Source organism: Pterocles gutturalis, unplaced genomic scaffold, assembly GCF_000699245.1.
Source record: "Pterocles gutturalis isolate BGI_N339 unplaced genomic scaffold, ASM69924v1 scaffold8600, whole genome shotgun sequence".
In the NCBI taxonomy this organism is placed as follows: domain Eukaryota; kingdom Metazoa; phylum Chordata; class Aves; order Pterocliformes; family Pteroclidae; genus Pterocles; species Pterocles gutturalis.
Window position 1 is genome coordinate 76,611 of NW_010140732.1, and position 20,479 is coordinate 97,089.

At 38.6% G+C, this 20,479-nt stretch overlaps 1 protein-coding gene across 1 annotated transcript in view; it reads left to right on the forward strand.

The window, feature by feature from the left end:
* Positions 1 to 20,479, forward strand: part of LAMA4 (laminin, alpha 4) — a 100,205-nt gene that overhangs the window by 65,413 nt on the left and 14,313 nt on the right. Inside the window, exons 16-27 of the mRNA XM_010083783.1 lie at positions 711 to 827; positions 1,878 to 2,063; positions 4,688 to 4,827; positions 6,043 to 6,216; positions 7,269 to 7,411; positions 7,743 to 7,905; positions 10,028 to 10,161; positions 11,335 to 11,506; positions 13,314 to 13,445; positions 14,506 to 14,648; positions 18,034 to 18,169; positions 19,270 to 19,407. Of these exons, the coding sequence (XP_010082085.1) occupies positions 711 to 827; positions 1,878 to 2,063; positions 4,688 to 4,827; positions 6,043 to 6,216; positions 7,269 to 7,411; positions 7,743 to 7,905; positions 10,028 to 10,161; positions 11,335 to 11,506; positions 13,314 to 13,445; positions 14,506 to 14,648; positions 18,034 to 18,169; positions 19,270 to 19,407 (1,778 nt within the window). The remainder of the gene's footprint in view (positions 1 to 710; positions 828 to 1,877; positions 2,064 to 4,687; positions 4,828 to 6,042; positions 6,217 to 7,268; positions 7,412 to 7,742; positions 7,906 to 10,027; positions 10,162 to 11,334; positions 11,507 to 13,313; positions 13,446 to 14,505; positions 14,649 to 18,033; positions 18,170 to 19,269; positions 19,408 to 20,479) is intronic.

A 20,479-nucleotide genomic window follows, 5' to 3' on the forward strand; every position in this document is an offset into this window, starting at 1 on the left:
TCACTAAGGCAGAACTACTGCTGTGACAGAATAGTGTATTGATCAAAGTTACCAGACAAGGTACTTGGAATGGCCACAGGCACAGTTTGAATAGTTCATATGTTGTCATCCAGCCAGATGCTGAAAGTTTATTTTATTTACAAAAGGACCATTTCAGATACAACAACGGTTTAAACATGTGATCCTGCAAACAGTTGTTCAGAGGTTCACAGATCTACTTAATCAAGTAGTTCAACTGAAATCAATTCACAGAAAGCTGGATTTCACCAGTGAAGCATATTAATAAATGTTAAACAATTTCAGTCTTTTTTTCTGTGAAAATGAAAGCAAGCAAGCAAGCTCTAAAATTACAGAAATTACCTCTTCAGGTTTTCAGGACCTTTTGAGTTCCTTAAAACTTTTCCTGTATACTTGTTGCAGCTATTCTCAGCAGTTCTGGTAAAGCAAAGAGACATAATACTGAGATGCAGGTCTCTAGATTTTTTTAAGCAGCCCCATGGCAAGCAGATAATGACTGGGAGCTGAAAGGTTGCTTTTTCCTTTAGATTATGTGAAGTCCAGAGTGTTAGTACCCTCTATACTGAAAGAGGTTATAGTATACTGTCTATGATGTATTAAATGCTTAATAACATACCTCCACAAGATAAGATTTATCTTTTTAAATGCCACTTTGATGCCACTCAACGATAACTCCTATTTTCTCCCCACAGGTAACGATTTAACCATTGCAGACACTAGCCGGCATGTTAATGGCACTCTTGCCAGAATGAATGCTCTGCGAAGCCAGCTGATGAGAGCCATCACAAAAATGCAATCAGCAGAGTCAGGTTGTGAGAGGAACTTTGCCTTTATGATGCTTTATCTTCATACATTTAAGAACATATTTTCTCTTTGCATATGGCCTATGAAGTTGATATTAAGATTTCAGTCCCAGGGAAGCCTAGAGGAATTTGACTGAAACTACAAGACCTAGACAGCAAACACCCAGCTCTAACACATTCATACTGAAGTTCTGTTTTGCCAGCTGAAATTATTCATATTCTTCTTGATCCTCCTTACTACAGTTGTCTTCTCCCATATTACTCTTGATCTTTTAAGGGCTTGGAGAATCTACAAGTCTGTGGATTTATTGTATTGATAGACAAACTCTAATTCATATATACATCACACATCTGGCAAGTAGCGTATTTTGGCAGATATATTTGCCAGTATACTGGCAATATTGATGGACAAAATCTCACCTTAGTTTTTCAGAAAAGAGAGATCATAAAGCATCCAGTAAGTATATCTGAAGGTGTTCAAAGTTGACATGGTCAAGATTTCTTCATTAACTTCAACTAAAAATGGCTGGGTTTTACTGCCAAGACATTATCATATGCAAAATGCCACAGGTTTTGTGGATACAGTAGTTGGTAACTCAAAAAAATAAAAACTCCAAAATGCCAGGTATGAAAAAACAAAACCACTTCAGCATTTTGGGTCTCTCTCCTTCAAAAATAACTTTCATGAAAAATATTCAACAAATATGTGCATTTTCTCTGAAAAACTTGATGAAAAACAATATATTTTTTTCATCTCTCTTCCAATTTCCTGAACTATATAACACCCACCAAAATCCAAGAACATTGAAAATTTCTAAAAATCCAGAATGAAAATAAGAAGCTGCTAAATTTGAAGAATTAATATAACTGTAGACCAGTCACAGGAAGCATTGAATATTCCCTGTGGAAATAAAAAGAAAACCAACCAAGAAAAGTTGGGTCCCCATTCTGCAGATGGTAAAATCACTTTAGCCTCACCACTTTTTAAGTACTGGTTATAGCTTTCTTAAAGCTTTGAAAGAGTTCATTTCTTTTCATTCCCTGTTTAATTTGTAGTGGAGGCCAGAGAGCATTTGGAGCAAGCTAAACTGAAGACTGCAGAGGCTGTAAGTGCTACCATGACAGTAACACAGGCTACGACCCCCATGGATGAGAATGTGAGACTGTGGTCTCAGAACCTGCAAGACTTCCAGCACAATTCAGCGGAGTACGACAGTGCTGTGCATTCAGCCGGGGATGCAGGTACGGCGACCTGAATTTTGTCACTTCTTAGCATTAAAAGGTCAGGGAATCATCACAACATCATGTTTCATGAATAGTTTACATTGCATATTCATTGCATATAATCTTCTAGCATTTTACCTCCATGAAAACACTTCAAAATTAGCAGACATCTAGAGATTTGACTGTACTTTGGATACTTGGGCATCTCATAATAACTTAAATTCTTAAGGGCTGAAGTCTTACTGGCTTTTAAGTCATTTTGTCACAGTACCAAGGTCAGACTGAACAGCAGACAGCTTGTTTAAATACTTCTTGCTATTACGATTGACACTTCAGTTATTCTTTTTTTAACATTGGGAGGCATTTGAAAACAGGGCCTTTTTGTCCTCAGTAATACAAATGTGGAGGAGAAATGGTGCCTGACCTGATGAGCATGTAGTCTAAACAAAGGGGGCAAAGAGGATTAAGGAGGAAATACAATATATAAGCAGAGTGATTGCTGGAAAAGCTTGTAAACACCAAATTAATTCCACTTTTATTATCAGGGGGAGGAGGAAGAGTAAAGCAAAAACTGGAAGATTTGTTATGAAAATTTTAAGGTAAATAAAAAAGACTAAATAAAAACAGAGGAAGATTACAAAATTGAAAAGACAATAGGAAATTGAAGATGATAGGAAAGAGAGGAAAAAGAGGCAAGGAGAGTGAAGTTGAAACTAAGTGACTGGCGAAAGAAGGAAAAGAACAATAAGGAAAGAAAAGAATTTGCCTAAAAGTGAAAATATCTGGAATAAAAAATTGCTGTCAAGCACCACTATTTATTGCTCTTTGTATTCTAGACTCTGCTCAGGAGGCTCACTAATCCCAAATTATTCACAGCTAGGGAAGCTGGAAATACAGAACGAGAAATTTTGTGCACACATTTGATGATATGTACCACCACCTGCAGCACTGTTCAGCGGTGTCTTGCCTCCTGAAAATGCCTCAAAGAAGGTCCATAACTCCATTGACTCCATCTCCAGAAAGTCTGAATCTCAGGTTTACTGTCCCCAATTTCCTTCGCTTTCTGTCAGGAGCTTTGCAGCTTGGGTGCTATTTTACTGCAAATGGTGTTATGAATACCAAACCCAACATTGCTTCTAGTGTCCCAAAGCCACACTCTTCCCTCTAGTCTGAGGAAACCCAAGGGCCATGTTATTTACAGAATTCAGCAATGGATAAGACCCTCACATTGATATTTTTGGGTGAATGCTCCCAAAAACTGGTATAAAAGTGGTTCCCTTCACAAGCAGAAATTCAGTACTATTCAATATTCCTACTTCTGGCTCCAGAACTGGAGGCAACTCACATTTCTCTGAGCTTTTCATCCAAAGGAAACAGTGAGCCACTCCCTCCGGGGATAGGTAACCTCACTGCTAGTCACTGCACAGAGCTCCAGAAAGGTGTAGTTAGTATCGCAGTAGTTGTATTGCATTGCTGTAAAATATTTTTGATCACTACAGAGTTTAGGCTGGAGGCTACAGGCTCCAACTCCCATTTAAGATAACGTAAATGTGGATATGATTTGCATCCAGGGAGGGAATGGTGTGAGGCAAAACATCTAAGAGAAACAGTCTGCCATAGCTTACACATTAAGGTTATTGTTTTCATTCACCTTTACACTTGATTTACATTCAACTTTTACCAGTGCCAGCTTAGTAGATAGAGCTGCAACACGAACTGCATTTGGTTCTTCATGCTCAAAATGTCAGCAGACATTCAGAATTCAAAAAATCTGCTCATACTAGCTGTTATACTGGAAGAGATATTTCCAGTAGCATTTGAGAGGCTCCATAAGAATGGATAGACCTAAGATGGCCCAGCTCTCCTAGTTGGTTATGTTCCCAAAAAGGCACATATGGTACATGTACCACAAGTTGTAAAGAAGAACAGCTCAGCGCTTAAGTGATGTGCCTCGCAAAAATGTCTTCGCTGCGATAGTTGGTATGCAGGTAGGGTGTCACCTTCAACGTATTCTCTTCATATCAGAGAGCCTGGAGGGCCTACTGACCACAAACCAACTGTTTGAGGGATGCTAACATGCAAACTACAGCAACATGTGGCCTACTACATTTGTGGAGGCAGCTTTTCCACAGCATTTTTGGTCTGAAGGCATTTAATTTTTTTTGTTTCAAAGCATGGTGATTTTTTTGCCAGAAAGATATCCAGTGAGATGTTAAACAAATAATCCTTCTGCTCCAGTTGCCGTATCTGTAAAACTGGGTTTAATGTTTATCTGCCTTGAAGGAAGATGCAAAGGTTAAAATGACCCTTTTTTAAGGGGTCATTAAATGACCCCCTTTACAATGAATATTTGCAAAGCTCCTTGAGGAAAGTAATACAGAGGTACAACACCACGGTAGTACTTAGAAGCCTCATGAAAAAGTAGTCTCCTTTGTGCAAACTTCTTTCCAAAAACTTCTGCAATACTGGATTCTGATAAATCACTTTTTTAAATCACTGTGTCTCACACACAACAGTTAGAAGTTCTTAAAGAAGAAGGAGATAGATGAACTAACCTAAGAGGGTAAAGAGTACTTTTCCTGGTACAAAACCAATGTTACAAAGAGGAAAAAAACAAGTTGTCACTTCTCTTCTAACTGCAGTGAGGAAACTTACAGAAGTCTTCCCTCAACTCCTGGACAAACTGCGCAGCGTAGAACAGAAGGCACCAGCAAACAATATTTCTTCCAGCATTCAGCGGATCAGAGAGTTAATTGCTCAAACCAGGAGTGTAGCAAGCAAGGTAAAACTTTCGGATGGGACTTTTGGTTACTACTGTTAATAACCAAATGCATCTTACTAGGAGCTCCATTTTCTTGAGCTATGTCAGAAGCCCAAACCTTAACATTATCTCCTCCCAAGCACTGAATAAACAAAGTACCGTGGAAGTCATTAAAATCTTTAAAATTGCTATTTGCAAGCAATTAACATTACCACGGTATTCATGGTAGACTACTGCTGCTGCAATAGCAACTTTATTTAATTGTCACAGTGTTAAAGATGGCCACAACAACAAAATAATTTAAAGGTAAAATTAATAAGTCATTACTCAGCTGGCAACATTAGTTATATACAGTAGTAATTACGGCAATCTAATGCAAAATTTTCTGAGAGGACAGTAGTTCTTGTTTTTCTTTTGAACTAATTTTCTGCAGGGTAAGAGTATCTTTGGCTCATACATTATTAATAGTGAAAAACACTTTCATTATCATACATAAATTATGAGGGATTTTTCTGTAACAAGAACACAGAGGTCAAAAATTAAAACAGTATATTTTAATTTATTCAGATAAATCAAACATTCAATGCATTACTGTATGTTCACAACGCTGGAACATGCTGTCCACATACATTACTTCAAAAACAAAATTAAGTGTGTGCAGTGCTTGACTGTTCTTTAAATGTATTTCATCATTCAGGCATATTGTGCTTAAACTTGAAAACATTATTTCAGTTCTGTTGAAGGCATTTTGAACTAAAATGAACATGTTTGAAAATTTTACTAGCATCTCACATGTATCACTGTAACTTCAGTAATATAACAGGATTGCTTGTGAACAGAAAATTGGTCATTTTACTCCCAAAGCAAAGAAATAAATTGTGGGTAGAAGTTTTATAGCTAATGTAAGAATTTCATTATGTGTCATACATAATGATGTAGCCCTGATTCAACTAAGCACACATCTATGTCCACTGGAATTTAATTTACTTTATGAATATGCTTAAGCCCAGTTAATCAGAAGCATTAATAAATTTTAAAATTAATTCCCTCCATCTTCTTTACAGTGCCTTCCAGAGGTGATTGTTATAAACACATAATTTTGCATGGCCATTATATAGGTGCCAACTCCACTCTTGCAGTAAGCAAGGCTGCTGGCTAAATATTCTTGCACATTTACCATAAATAATGTCCCCAAGCAGCAATAATGTGTCTCACTTAACACACTTGCAACTGCAGGTCCAAGTTTCTATGATGTTTGGAGGCCAATCAGCTGTTGAAGTCAATCCAAAAATCAACGTGGAGGAACTGAAATCTTTCACTTCCATGAGCTTGTACATAAAGCTTCAGAAAGACAACCCACAACTGGCAGCATCTCCAGACAGATTTATTTTGTACCTTGGAAGCAAAAATGTAAGAGAATAACCAGTTACTTTTTATACACAAAAAAAGGAAACCTGAAATAGGTTTGAAGTTTATTTGCCCTTGGTTTTTCCTCTCACTATTTCTACATCTTTCAAAATAAGAAGTGTCTACTACATGACTGTTATTGATTTTGTGACAAGAAAAGAGCAAGGGTTCCCAAGACCTCTGTCCTTGAAACTTCTCAATCCAAACAATGAAGGATTCTCTCTAAAAAGCAAATTACACTGCCTATGCAGCACTGTGATCATCACTGCTCCAAGCCACACTTTCTATCTCCACTGCCGGTACTGAGATGCTCTGAAGCAGTTAATGTCACCCACCTGGCTTTTGTGGACCATGTTTTAATCAGCTTTATGCTGCTCAGTGTCAATTCCAAATCTCAGGTCAAAGGCCCAAAAGATAATCAGGTTTCCTTGCCTGTGGCTTGTGCTGCTGTTGTACACTCTGTATATCACTACTTTGAAACACCTAGAAAGGGCATTTACTCTCACCACCTGTAAGTGCTGTGAAATAATTGTTCTTTAAATTGTGGTTCCTAAAAGGGAAAAATCACACCTCACAAGCCAGGTACAATCCTGGCAAGCAGTTACTTGGGAAGGGTAAAGAGGTAGGCTTTTCTTTTTAAGCTTTTCTGGAAAGAATGTCTACTGAATATAAATCAAGTGAAACAGCTCTTGGAAGAATATTTAAATGCAGCATAGTACCTAGGCTTTAGACAAATGTTTCTTCCTATTTCCTGCATATGACACTGCATACTAAATACTGATGAACAGCTTCCCATTGAACATGACCAATTTACAGTCAGAAGATATCTCATTACTTTGTATTTACCTCAGTCAAAATGATGTGAAGTAAAATATCAGAGACTTTTTCTGTACAGTTCTATATGGTGAAACAAAGTAATTAGAGAATGAAGCTTTTATTTATTACTTATATTTAAAGGTTTCATTTAGTCTATCAATGCACATCCTTTACTAATGTTCTGCATTAAATCTCTTTCAATGTTGGAGCTCTGATATTCTTCTCCATTGGTGTTTTAGGCAAAAAATTATATTGGTCTTGCAATTAAAAATGACAACCTTGTGTATATTTATAATCTGGGGGACCAAGACGTGGAGATACCTCTGGATGCAAAACCAGTCAGCACCTGGCCTTCTTACTTCAGCATCATCAAAATTGAGAGGTAAAGTGATAACATACATTTCTGCAAAATCAAACAGTTAATAGAAAAAAACCCAATCAGAAAAGCCTGGGCCAGAACTGCTCATCAGTAGTCTTCAGTTCCTGATTCTACCCCTGCTGAAATAAACGGAAATTTTCTTTGCTTTTATAAAGCCAGGACCCAAGGGGTCACAGGGGGAGAGAAAGTGTCCGTAGTTTCTACCCTCCTTTTCCCCCAGGGTACCAGTCTTCTAGCAAGGAAATAAAAACCCTTCCTGGAGTGGGAGACTTGCTTGTTCTTTTTTAAGTCTAGCCAACATGAAATTCTCTTGTCTTACAATTCCCTTCTACAGGATTGGAAGACATGGCAAAATGTTTTTAACTGTGCCCAGTCTTAGCAGCACAGCTGAAGAAAAATTCATCAAAAAGGGAGAGGTTCTTGGTCCTGGCTCTCTCCTGAATTTAGAGCCTGAAAATGCTGTTTTCTATGTTGGTGGAGTGCCTCCAGACTTCAAGGTTGGTCAGATAAATACTTTATGTTAAAAATTTAAAAATGCAAACTTATCTTGCTGGGCTTCCCTTTAAACACAGAAATTGTTAATAAATAAAATGTCCTTATTTAGTCACTTATCATCTGAGGACCCCATCTTCTAGCCATGGTGAAAACTACTGTTTTCTCAAGCATATCATGTCATACAGTAAGATTATCAGATTCCTGTTAGCTGTCATTCAAGTTTTCTGAAATGTAATAACAAGAAAAAAGCTTGCTAGCTGTCAAGTAGTATGTATAAATTAAGGCTATTAGCCCAGCTTAACAAAGTTTGCAGGGTTTTCAATGCTAATGAGTTCTTGGTGCTTACAGTTTCTCTTTTGCAACTGTCACAAAAAATGAAAATATTAGGACAGTGTCAGAAACTAGCCATACAGTAATTTGTTTGAATTTAAATTATCATTGGTTTAAATCCAGCCTTCCAACAGCAAGAAGACTTGCCTGTGCAAAACATATAAAAAGTCCTGTGTGAGACAGTCTAGTTCTAGCTTCAGTCTAGCTCCTAGTAGTCAGCATGAATTAGCACCTCACTTACCTGCTTCTGTGAACATATCAGGTCTTCTTTTTGGATTTAGAAATTGTTATGAATCATCTTGGCTATGAATGAAACATGGCTGAATGAAAACATACTTAGAAAGACTTTAGAGAAAGCTAAATTCTTTAAGCTAACTGTAGTAGGTGCTAAAAACACCCAACCATTGTTCCACAAGCAGCCCTCCTAACAATATAAAAACAAAGATTAACGCAATACACTTATGTATTCCTGAGCTTTTGCATTGCTGTAACTACCAGATATATGCTATGGTTTGAGTTTTAGATTACTGAGCCCTGAATACAAAATGCCTGGGAATAGGACTGAGGACTGAATAATAGTTGCACGCACACACATACAAAGAAATAAACCATCAAATTAACCCTCCAGGTCTGTTCTACAGCAGAGCAGAGGAAAATGAAAAGAGAAGCAAAGAAAAATTATTTTGAAGGGGAATGGGAAGAAAAAGATTCATGGAATTATTTAACAAGTGTATGAGTCTCTTCTCGCTTAGGAATGGACACCTCACATTTTCACTTTTCAACATACAGTCTTATCTGCTAAAAGCTTTTGCTTTTTCTTCCCTGTTACATACTTTGTAAATATGAAATATACCATTTAACTATTAGAAGTCTCATACTTAATTTAAGAGAATACTAGAAGAAAAAAGGGGGGGGAAAGGAAACATGATCATTTACCAAATTTATCTGTGCTGCAGACAAGTATCTCACTTTGTCTTACAGCTACACATATTATGCATTGCTGTACTACCGTTGTTATTATTATGCCATAAGCAAAACGGAAATAATGAGAAGCCAAAGAAAAGTCACTGACACTGATCAGACTGAAGTACAAGAGGTGTTACTATTATCACACCTTTTCCACAATGAAGAGCATTTTAATATTAAAAGAATGATTAATAGTTAAAGAATAAAACTCTGACAGATTTATTCATTTGTAATTTTTCCCCTCACCAATGTGACTATTTAAATTCCATTTGCAGTGACCTTTGTTAAAAGGAGGAGTTTCTATATCCTGCTAACTGTTCAAAATAACACCTAGTGAGGATTAGCCACTAGTACAGATTTTGAATCCAAGTCTTCTGGGTTTAAAGAGCTCTCTCATTTCTCCCTCTTTCATCACAGTATATGGTTATTTTCCTGGCAGTGAAGCATGTCTATAAATTAGATATTAATTAAATACCTACTGAGAGATACAAATACACTGAGCAAGATCTGTGATTAGTCAAATCATAACTCTTTTCCCCTTTTCCAAGTGTGCTCCCTTCAAAACTACTAAATAAGTTTTTGTTTGCAGTAGCCTTACCTGGCCTACTGTTCTCACTGTGGGACAATTTACGTGCTCTGTTTTAACTTACAGCACAATGGCCATATCATGATAAGAACTGCAAAGACTATTCCAAGGAAGCATTATCCCATTTGTTTCAAAATATGAAGAGCACAGAGACAAAAATGACCCCAGGCACAAATGCTTTCGTGATACCCAAATAAAGACTGTGACCTTTCTCCATTTACTTTTCCTTGCCCTTTGCACAGCTCCCTCCTAGCTTAAACCTACCCGGCTTCATCGGCTGCCTGGAACTGGCTACCCTGAACGATGAGGTGATCAGCCTGTACAACTTCAAGCACGTCTACAACATCGACACCACCATATCGCCACCTTGTGCCAGGTAGGGGACAGTCCCACCGTCACTGCTGCTCTGGTTTGTTCCAAGAGCCAGTCCTGGTGGCTCATTCCTCATTTAGATTACAAATGTGAAGGCGATATTGAGTTGCCTAGAAGAAACTTGGAGACTTTTAACGCCTAGTTGCATCAACAAGTTGAATTTACATATACATGGGAGTTGGACTCAATGATCCTTATGGGTCCCTTCCAACTCAAGATTTTCTATGATTTGCTGCCGTCTCCATTAACTCTCTCACAACCTTGCTCATGCCTTCGAAAGGGAAACTGCTGTATTAGCTGGGCGTGGTCCAGGCTCCCTCCTTACCCCCGCTGCTTGCCTACGACAGGACTGCTCCTGACTCGAATCCTGTCGCTGTAAGTGACACAGCCACAGCCAGTTAGCTCCAGTGGGCCTGACAAACTTGAGTGCAGTCCCACCCCCAGCTATCAAAGCTAATATGTAAGTTATCTTTCTGACATAGACTCTTAAACCCACAACAGAAATTCCTCAGATAAGCCATTCACAAACTCGGAAATGTAGCCCCTGAAGTAGAAGTGAACATCAACTGCCGTGTTCATTTAGCACAGACATTGGCAGGCATTTTGTTCATACAACAGCAGCAACAGTGGAATCTCTCTCTACAAAGAACAGGAGAGAAACTTGCAGCTCTCACTGGGAAGAAACACAGGAGATGTTGGGACAGAGCAAACAATTGCTCGCCATGCCGTTCCCACAGGGTGTGCAAGCTGTTGCTCACCAGGACAGTTGGTGCTGGCCCCTCTAAAGGCCTCAGAGAATTCAAATGGGTTTCTGTACAAACAGGGCAAGCTCTTCATAGAAATGTATTTATATCCTTTAAAATTAGGAGGTGTTGTGGGCCTGGCACTTTACAATGATGAGCACACAATTTTCCTGTCCTCTACATACAAGACAGGATAAAAGCACAATCTAATGATGAAGGACTTAGATATACCCTCAAAGCTACACACTCTTTTTCAGAAAAAAATTCACAGAAATAATTTGAAAGAAAAAGACATCAGTCTCACTGCTGACAGAAGAAGTAGCAGTTCATAACAATTATTTCAATAAAGTATTTCAATTGTAAAGACCTTTAAATTTCTCCAAATCTAAATGGAGCTACGCCAAATACTGCTTCCCTGCTTGTTTTTTTCATAGAAATAAGTTGGCTTTCACTCAGAGCCGGGCTGTGAGCTACTTCTTTGATGGTTCTGGCTATGCCTTGGCAAGAAACATTGAGAGGAGGGGAAGATTCAGCCAGGTGACTCGGTTTGACATAGAAGTTCGAACACCTACAGACAACGGATTGATCCTGCTGATGATTAACGGGGTGAGTACCAAATCCTGCTGCTACCCTTTATCCATGAGTACCACAATTCCCCAGCACTTACAATATCATGGAAAATCCAAAATGCTTATGTCCTTACATTTAACTTCTGGAAAAAAGGAAATACTTTGTGTTCATTTGGTGCATGTACACATTAGGAGAGAACTGGAACATGTTCTGCAAAGGCCCCAGGAAGCCAAGGTCCTGAGCTGGACACTGCTCTCATATAGTCAGGACTTTGGTGTGGTCATACGCTTGGGATGACACTTTGAGAGAGGCTTAAGCCAGTAGTTGCACCTTCATTTACATGTGAACACACAATCAAGGTGATAGGAAATTTCTGTGAAGTAACTCCCATAAAGCAGCAACTTTGTGGTAGCTGCCACTTTATAAATATGTCTCAGGGTGTACTAAAACTAAATATTTATTTAAGTTACTGAAAATAGAAAGTAGCCCAAATAAAAAGGATTGATCTAATATCACCAGCTTTTCAGAAGTCCAAGGGTGATGCAAACTCTCTAAGGGTTTGAAGAAAATAGACTCTACATGCTACTTATGCTACCACTAGCCTTCACTCTTAGGAGGTTTTGGACTAAGCAACTGCTGTTAAAAGTTTAACAGCCTCTATTGCAGATCAGTCATTTTTCTTCCAAGCAAAAGTGCCCAGAGGTTTGTCAGAGATATAGGCACTTTGTATGTTACAGTAGAAACTGCAATCAAGTTGGATGTTAGCTGTGGAAGACCATGCCTGCTCACAGGCACTTTTGGAAGGACTATGTAAGCCAGCCCATTATTCAGTTCTGCAAAGACAGCTCATAAATATTCTGCATGCAATCCCTGTTTCATTTTCAAATTTAAGCTTTTCAAGACAAACCCAAGCTGCAGTTTCATTTAAAAGTGCTAGATTAAAACCTACTTTAAGTAATGATTTCTGAGGGTGGACTCATTTGTGCCAGAGACAGAAGTTCTTGGCCTTCAGTAGTTTTTTGAGAATTATTGTTCGCATGTTTCCATTAGGCATGGGAACAACAGCATGAACACTACTAGGAGAGAAGACAAACATTAGCATTAAAAGCATTAACCCAGACGCACAGTTGCTGTAAACTCTCCTTTCTGCTTTTTTATGTTCGGATCTGGAACAAGACTAATTCTATGGTACAGATCTTCATTTCAAGCACTTCTTAAAGATTTTCTAAAGTAGAGCTCCTGTTTATAAAGTTTAAGTCACCCAGCCACAGAACAGAAGCCAAACCATGAAGCAGGAATATTGAGGAAATCCAGAAATCAAATACACAGTAAATACACTCTAGCTATTGCTCAGCCTTCAATAAATACATCAGTGCTAATCAGGGCTGTGAAAAGATATAATGCTGAGCTGTTACAGGTGTTGTGACAGAAGCTGCTAATGCAGATACAGCCATTCTAGCATAACATTGCTTTTACCAGTATGACATCTTTCATTTGGGGCATGTGGTATTACTTTGACAGTAAATAGAGGTGTGTGCATTAGGAATACTTTGCTGGTAAAGAATATAGACATTACTGTGCTACCAAATGCTATTCCTACAGGGAAACAGTTCACCAAATCTCCAAATAAGTGCTCTTATCAAACAATTATGTGTGTGTGTATACATACACATATACTACCTATATAAATAATCCAGAAACTGTGTTACAGTTTTGCAAATAAAAAGACCTTTCCCCAGCATGCTTTTCACAATGTCAAACATTCTCGTAACACACTTTATTAATTTTTTTAATTGCTGCCACAACCACAGTGCTTTTCTGACTGCTTTTTTGTTTTATCCAGAGTATGTTCTTCAGTCTAGAGATGCACAATGGTTTCTTGTACCTCCGCTACGACTTTGGCTTCAGCACCGGCCCTGTGCTGCTAGAGGACTCCATGAAGAAGGCTCAGATTAATGATGCTAAATTTCATGAGGTAGAGATGTGGTTACAGTCACAGCCATTTGACCAACTATCCCAGCAGCTCCAAAGAAGCAATAATTTGCTCCAATACCACTGAGAGGAGCAAAGGGATGAGGGGCCAGGTGGTGATGCAGTAGAGCGGACGGAAGAGTAGAGCGCATGCTTGCCTTGCATGTGAAAGAGCACATGCAAGTCCCACCACTGAGTGGTGGAAAGGGAAGGTTTTCTCTGCCAGCTGGTAAATCAGTGCTTGTAGACAAATTCTGTGTATTACTTGCCAAGGACAGGGCAGTTTATGTGGGAGGAAAAGTGTTATTAATTCAAAAAGAAATTATATCCAGGAAAACTATGTCCTTCGATATACAACTCTCCTCATCTAAAAACATGTCATTATGTTAACTTGACCACCATAGTTGTTATGCATTGTATTACAAGAAATATTGCATTTCCCATTTCATTTGAAGGGAGAATTAATTTGGTAGCAGTCTATTATATATGCATAGTATTTTAGAGACTTTGACAGATCTAAAATATCTACTTGTATTTGGTTTAAGTCAATGTAATTGTGACAGTGACAGCAGCAAATCCCCCTTAGTAGCTTGCTTCTCCTGCCACTTACTTGATGTATATTCAAAGTCTGATTCCTGATCCACAACTACAGCTACAGTTCTGTTCAATCTGTTTAAGCAGAGAATAGTTAAGCCTTTTGTGCTTTGACAATGAAATACGTTTTTTAAGAATTATGCCCTAACTTCTTGGATAAATCAATAAAGAACTCTGAAGTTAATGGAGCTTATCTGCTTGCCACAGTGTAGAATTTGACATGGGGTACTTTCATGTGGATTTATTCATAAGTGAAATATTCTGGGGTTTCAGTCATTAGAGAAATTCTGACATCAAAATAAGGTCCCTACTAGTAATTGCTGTCAGCCTCTCCCGATTTACAAACTGATAAATGGGAAGAACATTTCAAACAAAAGGATATAAAGATGCAATCAATCTTATAAAATCATTATGACAACTTTAAAAGATGGAATTTTGGACACTTTTAAGCATATGTTTTTCTTTTTCAGATTTCCATTATATATCACAATTCTAAGAAGATGATCTTGGTAGTAGACAGGCGACATATAAAAAGTGTGGACAATGAAAGAACAGCAATGCCATTCACAGACATCTACATTGGAGGAGCGCCTGCTGAGATCTTGCACTCCAGGTTGGTTTACAACTGGGATTCAATCATTATCTTCAAACAATCACCACAATTAAGTTACGTTGTATGACCTGTGCTGAAGGGCTTACAATGAAACATTTCTCCCAGCCTCGACACCTTATATAAAACAACCCCTCAAACACTCTTCCAAGTGTCTCTCAGAGCTCTGAAGTACCAAGGACTAGGTTTGATCCAACACAGGTAAATTCTCCTGAAACTGGTCTAGTTTCAGTAAGGGTAACAGAAACCTTTGTCTTCTTAAAACAAAAAGTTGTTTTTTTTTTTAAAAGAACACATTAATATACAGAACCTCTATTCCTCCTTACTATGCTAAAAGTTATCTTTGTAAAATAGCAATGCACTAGCTGGAGGATCAAAACCCCCTACCAACTGCATTTTCAAATCTAAAGACATCTTTCCTACTATGCACTTCAGTTTCGATTTGTCTCAGTTTCTCTCTAGACCCAAGTCAACTGGCTCTGTGTGGGCGTGGGAAGAAAAGAAAAAGTTTCATTTTCCCATCACACCATTTGACAGAAGCCAAGTTTAATCTCAGTAGACTGTGTAACTCTCATTTCCTGCAGTGGGAATCTGCTGGACCAGGGTCATGCTCTGGGAGAGCAGGCTGGCTGCTTGAAGAAGCGTATGCTCTTCTGACAGGCAATATTCATTCCCAGGGTCAAACAGCAAGGCCAGCATTTTCAGAAGGGCTCCAGCTGCTGTTTTAAGTGTCACAACTGCTAACAGAAATAACATCTCTTTAAAATACCATCTATGTAAAAAAATGAAAGGGAAGATAGCAAATGTTGCATCATGGTTTCTAGAGATTACTGGTAAATCTCCTGAAACTGTATTTTGTCATCAGGAGAGCCTGTGGAATCAATAAATAATGTCTGAGACACAAAACATTTACAGATTCAGCTTTTAAGAAAGGGACAAACTTTGTGAAAAGGAAAATTATGCCTTTTGGTCCCATGCAATTATTTGAACATGCAAACAAAAAGGTGGGCAAGGGAAAAAGAGTACATAATTTATCTGGCTTTTCAAAAAGTTCCTTAAAAAGGTCTGTCATAGGAGGCTATTAAGAAAACTAGTGGGGTGGAGGGGGAAAAGGTTGCAGTGGATTAAAAAGCAGCTGGGAAAGAGAAAATAGGACATAGCAGTAACTTCATTTTCACAGTATAAAAAGTCTACAGCACATGCCCAAAAGATCTCTCTTAGGTCTCTTATTAAATACATTAATGATCTAGAAACAAAGGACAAAATTATGGTGAAAATTACTTTGGTTAATCAAGCGTAGGGAACACTGAAAAAGCCCACAAGGACCTATAAATCTAGGCAATTGAGCAACTCAATGGCAGATGAAACTTGTTCACAAATGCATAATACAAGAAAAATCGCATGAATTATGCCCACGGAGTGAATTGTGATCATTCTGCAAAACACCTGGAAGGTACTGTGAAAGCAGGAAAAAACACCAATGAACAAGTCCTATCAGGGAAAAATCCATAGGCATTGTAAAAATATGACAAATTATAATATTGAAAAATGTATACTGAAATTATTTAAGCAGAGCTACAACTTTGCCTTGGATATTGTACCCAGCTTTGGTTCTCATGACAAGGGTAGACAGCACAAACGTCAAAATGTGATGATATCTTTCCATTTTCATCAGGAGCATAAGTTGTTATTACCATTATATCTACTGACGATCTACTACTATCTATCTACTACTAGTAGTATCTATTATTGATACTTATGGTTTCTTTTTCTAGGACAATTTACATTTGACTGACATTGGGGGGCAGCAGCAGAGGAGAAAACTAGCTGTAGTCTTAGAGAAGTTTAATATTCTTTCAAGGAAGTATATTTTCATTCACTTCAACAGCACTTTCCTCTGTCAACTGCCTTTTTTCCCAAATAAATGAATATGGAAGTACCATTATATGTCATTTTTCTCCCAACTCAGTCACTGTATCAAGCAGAAAGCTAATGGGAGGCAGGAGCACTGGGCGCTGGGAACTGTTAAGAAACAACCTCAGAAGCCTTTCTTTAGGTCAACAAATATCTTCTGCAGTTGCTGTTGCTCCTAGAAAATGTTGTTAACACCATTTAATGGAAGGGCACATTTGTGGCATCCAGCTAGTCACATGGTCAGCAAGAGTAGAGATTAAACTGGTTGACTGATACCCCAAACTGACCCAAATACCAGTGAGGATGGCAGGAGCCTTCCTGTTGATTTTGCCTGCCTGTTGATTTCATTGAGAAGCATGTTAAGCCTCTACAGAACTCCTCCCCTCACCTTATTTCAGACATGTAGATCTGCGCCACTTCACCTGATGGTACATTTTTGCCAATGTAGAAAAATAAGCATTTTCAGAGCCTGATTGATTTGTCATGTTTCCAATGTCTACCTTACAATGAGATAACTCATAGACAACTAGCACAGAAGCAGAAGCCAACGCTATCAGTATCATCTCATGTGAGAGGAATCTCATTGTTAAGGTCCATCTTGTAGAAAGCACAAAGACTGCTAACAGGTAGCAAGGTCAAAACTCTGGATTTCACATTCATTCCTTGAGTATATTTGTTCTCTAGTTATCTCCTGGACTGGTACCCAATAGATCCCATGTCATTTCCTTGTCCTGTTACAGACCTTCTGTGATTTAAGGCAATTTCTTCTTCTTCATGCAGCATGAGTATAGTGAGGATAAATCCAATCATATTTTCCCTGTGCCTTAATGCTGTGCTATCTTGGTAAGAGGTGGAGATGAAAAACTCAGAGCAATGATCAGAAGCAGTTGGGATACACTGCTGTGCTACCCACCTCAAATCTGGTATCATAAGGATCCTGGAAGCCCACCTGCTGCTCTCATTTATAACTACATAAACCCACTCATCAGCAATCAGAATCTACTCTTACTTCCTTGACCTCTGTTACTATTATTTGTTAAGAAATAGAGATCCATTTCCTTCCCAAGACAAGAATGGAACTTGGTAGTAAAAGCAGGAAAAACTAAAACAGAACTTTTCTAAAATGATTTTAAAAATTGACATAGAAATCCATTTATTTTCATTGCAAGTGGGTAGAAATTCCTTTAAAAACAAGACTTCTCATTTCAGCAGCTGTTTTTATGTGTTTAAAGTTACTCTATATGGATCTCCTCTCTGAACTCTCATGTATTTTGCCCCATAACATGTATTACATCTGATGCATTTTCAGTTTTCAAAACACAAAATGTGGATTAGTTGTTTTACATAAAGATGTAGGAATTGAGGCAAATGATTGAGGCTCTTCCAAGTTTTCTAGAACACATTGGTGATAAAAGTCTGTTCAGAAAGGCAAGGTCTATCTAACTGCAGCTTGTTTGACATTGTTTTCCAACAGCATTAGTTCACATCTGGCAGGAAGTATTGGCTTTAAAGGCTGCATGAAGGGTTTCCAGTTCCAAAAGAAGGATTTCAACTTGTTAGAAGAACCAGGAACCCTGGGAATCAGCTATGGGTGCCCAGAGGATTCACTGGTAAGCATGACATTGTTTGTGAGGTAACAACAAAATTTTGGCAGTGGATACAGCTGTGAGTTTGAGTTTTACTCCAAACAATGGAAAGAAAGCCTTGAACCAAGGAAATTACAATGTACCCATTGACTGGCAGGGACAGTGTGTGTGTGTCTGTAAGTCTACTGACATGCTACCCAATTTTCACCCTGAATTACAGCGCAAGGTGTTTTACTTGATATTCTTATCCTATGAGAGATTGCAATGTGAAAGCTGGATCTGAAATAGTGTGCTGTATTCTGAAAGGAAACATTACAACATAATTTGTTCTTTCTTAAAGAAACAAGGAGAATTGTCCTCACATGCCCCCTAATACAGATGTATGAAATTAAAAAGACAGCAAGATATTCACCCTTCAAATGATCTCTCTCCTTATGTCAGGCCAGCTCTTCCTTTGTGATACACAAACCAATTGTACCAGCATTAACACTAAGGAAATTGCCATTTGGTTTCTAATCCCTTCCTTTATTCATCATTTGTTCATTACAATGCAAGGCTGGTAAATCTAAAGAGTCTTGCAGCTATGCTGTGAACCTTTGAAGACGAAGCAGCCCACCACCTGTAGAACTCATCAGACAGTCTCACCTTCTGTCAACAAGGAAGCTAGTTGCAGTTTGTCCTACCTTCAACCCAGTTTTCCTTCTCAGACTCAGAGGGTTATAGACTGACAGCCCCCCAACACGAGCAGTCAGTGCAGCACGCAAACTAATATATCACATGTTCAGATGGTGACTCAGGGCCACACAGCTCTGGATGGGAGCTTGTGCCCCCTCTGCTTCCAGTCTGCATGCTCGCTAACATGTCAGCAGACTTAGGATGAGGCCAAGAATCCCAGGAAACTGAGAACAATTTGGCCTACACTGTCTAAAAATAGCTGCACCTCCTTAAGATTTTCAGAGCATGCGAGTGAAAGCCTATACAAATTAGGTAAAAACGCACAGGAGAAATGGAAGTTTTTATAGAACTAAAGTGGCTGCCTCTTTTAAAAAAAAATAGCCTCATTCTTTTTATGATTTGAATGTATTCAGCAGTTTACTTGTAATTTTATTTTATTTATTCCACAGATGTCCCGCAAAGCATATTTCAATGGAGAGAGCTTCATTGCATCAAGCCAAAAAGTGTCCCTCTTTACTGAATTTGAAGGAGGTTTTAATTTCCGGACATTGCAGCCCAATGGGCTGCTGTTCTACTATTCTGAAGGAGTGAGTATATATTTCTTCACAGTTTGTCTTATTTTATCCTTGTATTGTTTCCCAGGAGAATACCAGGGAAATAATATAATTTCTCATTTCATGTTTTCATAATAGAGAAAGCAGTCTGCACTATAGCATTCATTGATGACCTCATTTTCACAGTTTGCATTTGATCTACGGATGAAAACCAGAAATCCTTAGACATTATTTTTGATATTGAGAAGAGGATTTGATCATATGTCTAGAATTAACATGCATCCATTTGTGCTCAATAGGTCCTTAGGGCAGAAATATTAAGTGGCTCTTACCGTGCTCAGCAGCACTGCAATCCCTATTTGGACCTGTAGGTGCTACCAAAGTACAAATAATATTAAGGGCCTGACATTTTCCACCCAAAGACAATCCCCTAGAAGCAAAGACAAAGTTTTTTTGGATTAGTAGAATGCTACTCTGAGCCTTGCTGAGCTGAGAGAAAGCACTGGGAAACCCGCCTATATTCCCAGATGGTACTTAAACCTCCATGTGTGACTGGGAAACGCTGCACTTGAGAATGGTTCCTTGCAGCTGTGGGAAGCCAGGCTGCTACAAATGCCACCTCTGAGGTGTGACATGGGCAAAAACATGGACTTGCACTCCCAAATTGTTCTGAGACAGAGCAATTCCAAGATCCAAGATCCTGCAGGCTCAGACTGACATCTGCAGCAAGCATGAGCTCAGATGATGGAACATTTGCAACCACCCCCAAATGTCTGTTCTGCCATACCTGCAGAAGATCATCAGCAGTGCAGCAGGGAAGGCTGTATGATACCCATAACTGCTCCTGAACTTTTACATTTTACAACCTGGAGTATTGCCTTAAATTGAACTCAGTGACCACAGCAGTTATCCACCTCGTTTGCATAAATGAGGCCTTATACACACCACTTCTGGTTTTAACTCAAAAGCTCCAGTCCTATGAGGTGCCAAATGACCTACTTAACAAATGGAGGTTCAGCTATTTAGCCCTTCACAGAAATGAGACAGGATGATTCCTAGGAGTGCACAGTGGCACTGCTTGCTCTAATGCAACAGACAACATTCC